Below are 5,568 nucleotides of genomic sequence, written 5' to 3' on the forward strand. Positions count from 1 at the left end.
GGCGTGCAGTGCAGGGGTGGGAGCCGTGCGCCGTGCGGGGGTGGGTCGAGTGGTCCGGTCCGGTTGCCGCCGGATGGCATGATTGCCGGCCTCCACCGCTCGCCCGTCTCGTCGCAAAGGCGACCGCTGGCCGTGGCAGCGAGGGAACCCGTGCACGCGCCCGTTCGGCCTTTCGGGGGCCACGCTTGGGCTCGGCCTGCGACCTCGGACCGCCAAAAGAACAACGGGGGAGGAGATCTCGCATGCGCCGGCGGTGCGGCCGAGGCACCGTCCGTCCCGTTCCTGCGGGAGCAGAGAATCCGTTCCTGGGACTAGTCTACTGGTGGTACTTGCTGGGAGCGCACGTGGCGGACCGGGCCGTCCTCGCCGTCGTGGCCGCGGCAGAGGGTCGGCCACGGCCAGCCCCACGTGCGACTGTGCCAGCCCCAACCCCCCACTGGGTCTGGGCATCCGGCCAGCTCGGACTGTGTACCGGCCTACCGCCATGCCATGGCCCGTGCTCCCTCCGCCAGCAGCGGCACTTGCGCCGGGCCGGTGCCACCCCCACCCCCATCCGCGCAGATCCCGAGGCCGGCTGACTCAGCCTCTCCTTCCCGGCGGCCCCAGACCGGATCGGATCCAACGCCCACGCCCCTATCCGACTAGGATCGCCGGACCTAGCGAAGAACCTACCATCATCGACCTATATGACAGCCTACACAGTGCATGGTATGGACTGCAAATAATGGAACGCCAATTTGATGCTAAAGCCCTTCTTGGCTCCAAAGCGAACGTAGTACGAGCTATGCCACCAAATTATTGACATGATCCCAACACCCACACACACACACACGCAATAAGATAAGAAAAGTAAGGCAAGTTGGGGGGAAGATTAGTGGGTAAAGAATGTGCTTTGCCAGCCTCCCAGAACCCTTTGAATACTACGCAAACACAGCCGTAAAGCGGCGGTTATGCCCTGTTGCCGGTGCTGTATTACCATCATTCTGTTGCGCCAAACCCTTTTGTTTACACCGCACCGCACACTTGCTCTTCTCCCACTGATTGCCGTGCACTTGTGCATGCCCAGGAGGTGTGTTTCAGTTTCAGCGTTCTCGACTCCAACAACCGCTTTGCAGACAAGCAGGAAAGCGGGCTGCGTGGATGCATGGGCGGACGGACGATCATCACATCGGATTATCATGGCGTGCCGTGGCGCCAGGTGGGGTCGACGAGGGAGGGCCGTCGGGCCATCTCCTGGAGATCGTCGTAAAGCGCCTCCACTCACGCCACCGGAGAGGAATGAGATCCCCGGCAGATCGCATCGGCAGCACCGCCTACTCGAGTGCCTAGGAAAAGAGCGCCGGTGCTTCCTTCCGATCATGCTACCCCCTCAGCCAGATTTTGCTCCACCAAGAAACAGAGCAGGCAACTTGCCTGATAAACTATCCCAAACAGTTTGCTGGGGTTCTGCATACCAGGTATGCTAGTTTAGAACTTTATTAGATGCATATGTGGCTGGTGAGGCTCACTGGAAAGCGAAGCTCTAACAACTATGCTAGCTAGGAACATGCCCCCCCGGTTGAATTGGTTGGTCAGTCACATCCCACATATAACTATCCACATAACTAAGTCCAACAAACATGATCCAGTATGATCTAAAGAGAAACATCTCTTCTCCTTGGATCAACACCAGGAAAAGAATCCACTCCAACAACCATGTCAAAGCAAAGCAAATCCATGGGCGAAAATCTACAGGCATGATAACACTACCGATACTACAATCATTTGCTAGTCATCCTGGCATATATAGAGCGCGCTAAAAGAAGAATATCTAGAATTGTCAAACTGTGATGCCACACTTGTATGTCAATCCAAATGCAGTTGAATGCTTGAAGCAAAAGGAAACACGCACACAAGCACACAGAAGCACGGGGCAAGGGTGTATTAAAACCAGAAGAAAATGTATCGACATCAATATCAATAATGGTACAAAAATATGGGACAAGGGTGTATGATGATATTTAACTCGGGATGAGGTTTCTACAAGGCAAGCTAAATAATAAACACATATCTGACATTTCAACCTCGGTACCATCCATGAGTTTTAAATATACAGAGGGGCTACACAAATGATGAGTTCTTGATTTGGAAGTTTTTACTGAGCTTTTTAGACAACTATATATTTATTCAAAAATTAAGACAAGCAATTGGAACTGTAATCCAACACTTCATTCACAGGCCTTCCTTCCACCCCAGCTTACTGCAACATCGGCAAATGGACTCTCCAGGACCAAATCAGAAACTCCCCCTCAGGCTCGGCAACACAGGGACGAACATAGTACCGTTTTGATCTTATTTTGGACCCCCACCCCTAATCACAAGTCCAGATGCATGCTTGATTTGATCCCGAATGCGCAACTGCCCAATCACACCATCCAATGTTTGATCGACTCGCGCAACTTGTAATAACAATAATGATAAGTAACAGCAGGTTTACCTCTAGGATACGCAGAATAAGAGAATTCACCCGTCCTTCGCTATGAACCACCACGGTTCTGATTCATGTCAGCCTGACCGCTGGCATCAGGTGCTCCCATGGGCAGCTGATACTGAGGCGGCAATGATGCTGGTGGTGCTCCTGCCTGGGAGTAGAATACCTGTGCGCGGGGATCAGCAGCATACTCGGGGTACCCATAGTTTCCCGCCATGGTCGGCGGAGGCTGCGATGCAGGATGGTGGTGGGATTGCATTACATGGTGGTACCCCATTCCAGCATAATTAGGGGCCGTGTTAGCCCCTGGAGCAGGGGCAGCGGGCGCCGCGGTTCGGTACATGCCAGGCTGCTGCAATTCAGGCTTCATATATTGCTGAGGAATCGGCACGGTTGGCTTCGGTACGCTGTCAACAAGTGTCGGGGCAGCCATAGGGGCTACAGCACCAGCAGGAATGCTATACTGCTGAGGTGCATTTGGACGCTGCATAGGGATGTAATACATGCCAGTATTTGGGTCAAATGCAGGCGACTGCTGTTGCTGCGGCGCTTGCTGAGGGACAGTCTGCTGGTAATAAGATTGGATTGGAATGAATGTGCCCGTGGCTGGGTTGTGAATGAAATGCTGATTTCCCGCGGTGACATACTGCTGTGGAGCTGGCTGATGTGCTTGCTGCGGCTGCGGAGGCTGCTGCTGTGCTTGCTGCTGCTGTGCTTGCTGCTGTAATTGCGGCGGCAATTGCTGCTGTGGCTGCTGCTGTATTTGTTGTGGCAATTGCTGCTGAGCTTGCTGTTGTAACTGCTGCTGCTGCTGTAATTGCTGCTGCTGCTGTAATTGCTGCTGTGGTGGCTGCTGTAACTGCTGTTGTGGCTGCATCTGCGCATAGACATAACCAGGCGGCGGCTGTGCAGCGGCTGCCGATGTGGCAGCATCTGGAGCTGGCGCTGGAGCGCGATAGCTGGCGGCATCAGTTCCCACCGGCATGTCTCGCTTCATCTCATTCCGAGGCGACATATCATTGTAGAACATGGCCCTGAAACATTTCATCAAACATATGACAGGCATCAATAAGCTTTCTTTCTAATCAAATGGGGACAAGCACTCCGTTAATGAAGAAGTAGGAATTGCTGCTACTTTTCTAATGACAGGCATCAGTTTTTTCTACTGCTAATTTGCAAGCATAATAACTAAGAACAAGGTGAAAATTGCGGCTACCTGTTGTTGGGGTCGGCGGTAGGTGGAACCTCCTGCTTTGGTGGCTGCTGCATCCGACCCCCGTGATCGGACCTGTCATCATCTGAGAAGGCCCTGCTGGGCGGCTCCGATGGCGAGATGCTGCTGGCCGCCTGCATCGCCATGGCGGGGATCGGCGCCTGGGGCGGCGGTTGCATATATCCCATCACCGGCGGAGGCAGGCCCTGCTGCTCCGAGATCCCCATCTGGGCAAAGTGATCCTCCACAGAGACCGGCGGCGCCACAGGCTGCCGATCCTCGGGCCGCACCCGAATCGGCGGCAGATTCGACAGGGACGGCGCCGAGGACGTGGAGCCGAAGGAGGAGTTCTTGTCCAGCATCGGCGAGTCGGGCACGGACTGCACGTCGTGCTGGTGCCTGGCCGCCGCGGCGAGCTTCTGCTGGTTGGCCCGCTGGTCCTCCGCCGGGCCGGAGTTGGGCACCCCGCTGCGGGAGTGCTGCGAGGCGTTGTCGTCCTCGAGGCCGAGGAGGCAGTTGACGGAGGCGGAGTCGGTGGAGATCCCGCGCGGGATGCCGTCGAAGGACCCCGAGATGGCGCTGTTGAGCGCGTCGACGAACCAGTTCTCGGACTTTGACGAGTCGTCTAACAGGGAGCCGAGGGAGGAGGAGGACTCGGGCTTGGCGGGGAAGAGGAAGAGGCGGATCCGGGAGGTGCGGGAGGCGCCGCCGCCGGAGGAGGAGGTGGCGGCGACGCGGTCGTACTCGTCGACGAGGTTGTCGAGGTCCTCGTCGGTGGAGACGGAGATGAGCGAGTCGAGGTCCTCGTTGGGGAGCTGGTACTTGAGCGTGAAGGGCTGGCCGGCGAGGAGCGAGCGGGAGAGGCGGCCGTGGACGTCGGCGAGGGACGCGTTGCGGTCGACGGCCACGATCCGGGTCTCCCCGCCGAGGTAGCAGAGGGACTTGTCCGTGGGCCGCGGCACGATGCGGCCCCCGAAGCTGCACATGAGGCGCAGCCGCCCGCCCCCGCCCGCGGCCGCCGCCGCGGCCGAGGAGGGGAAGGGCTCGTCCCACGAGTCCCCGCCGCGGCTGCGCGGGGACGAGTCCGTTGACTCCGGGTAGCCGGCGCCGGGGCCGCCGCCGGCGGCTGGCGGCGCCGAGTCCATGGGGGAAAGGGGATGGGATGGGGGAGGGGAGGGGGATCGATGGATCTCCCGAGGGGCCGATTCTCCGCGGGTTTTGGGTGGGGATTTTGATTGGATTTCGGGGGCTGGATTGGAAGGGGAATTTATCGGGGAGAGAAGGGGAAAGATGGGGGCGAAGGGAGGGAGGGAGGGAGGGAGAAGGCGGGGAGTGGGCTCCGCCGCCGGGAAAAATCGATGGTTTTATGGGGAGTTGGCCGCGGCTGCCAGCCTAGGTGTATACAGCTGCGGCACACGGCGGCGGCCCTCCATTTGCTCCCACTTTTTTCTTTTCTTGTCACGCCACGCCACCTAGTAGTAGAAAAAGAAACTGCCGTTTGGCCACTCGTGTGACGGAAAGCAAACAAGTTCAGTTAGGCTGTTGGTTCTGGATGATTTTTATTTTTGATGAGATGCTGACGATGATGATGATCCTTTGTAGTGTAAGACCCCCCAAATGTAATTGGCTCACAAGCCCTTATTTGCTGATTTTTCTTTTAAGGTGAATCTAATAACAGCTTCCTCAAAATCCAGATGCGTGTGTTTGGTGCGTCTTCTAGGTATATGGACCAGGAACTGGTGAAATTGTTTCTTTTTTCTTTAAATAATAGCGAAACAAGAATGAATGACTTGTACTGTACAAGAGCTCCGGCATGCATCGACGCCCTCAAATTAGTTGTTAACCTTTTTGGGATAAAAGCAGTTTTAGCCCGGGTGATGACTTG

The 5,568-nt window shown here is 56.5% G+C and overlaps 1 protein-coding gene across 2 annotated transcripts; it reads right to left on the reverse strand.

Moving 5' to 3' along the window:
• Positions 1–1,923: 1,923 nt before the first annotated feature.
• LOC123076977 (mediator of RNA polymerase II transcription subunit 15) lies at positions 1,924–4,968 on the reverse strand. Of its 2 annotated transcripts, XM_044499152.1 has the most exons (3): positions 3,687–4,962; positions 2,477–3,504; positions 1,924–2,397 (listed from the first exon to the last, which is right to left on the reverse strand). In XM_044499152.1, the coding sequence occupies exons 1-2, from the start codon at positions 4,826–4,828 to the stop codon at positions 2,517–2,519; spliced, it is 2,130 nt and encodes a 709-aa protein (XP_044355087.1). In that variant the 5' UTR covers positions 4,829–4,962; the 3' UTR covers positions 1,924–2,397; positions 2,477–2,516. The 2 variants fall into 2 exon arrangements, with proteins under 2 accessions (XP_044355087.1, XP_044355086.1); XM_044499151.1 differs by having other exon boundaries at positions 1,924–3,504; positions 3,687–4,968.
• Positions 4,969–5,568: the final 600 nt, after the last annotated feature.

Source organism: Triticum aestivum, chromosome 3D (assembly GCF_018294505.1).
Source record: "Triticum aestivum cultivar Chinese Spring chromosome 3D, IWGSC CS RefSeq v2.1, whole genome shotgun sequence".
Taxonomy (NCBI): domain Eukaryota; kingdom Viridiplantae; phylum Streptophyta; class Magnoliopsida; order Poales; family Poaceae; genus Triticum; species Triticum aestivum.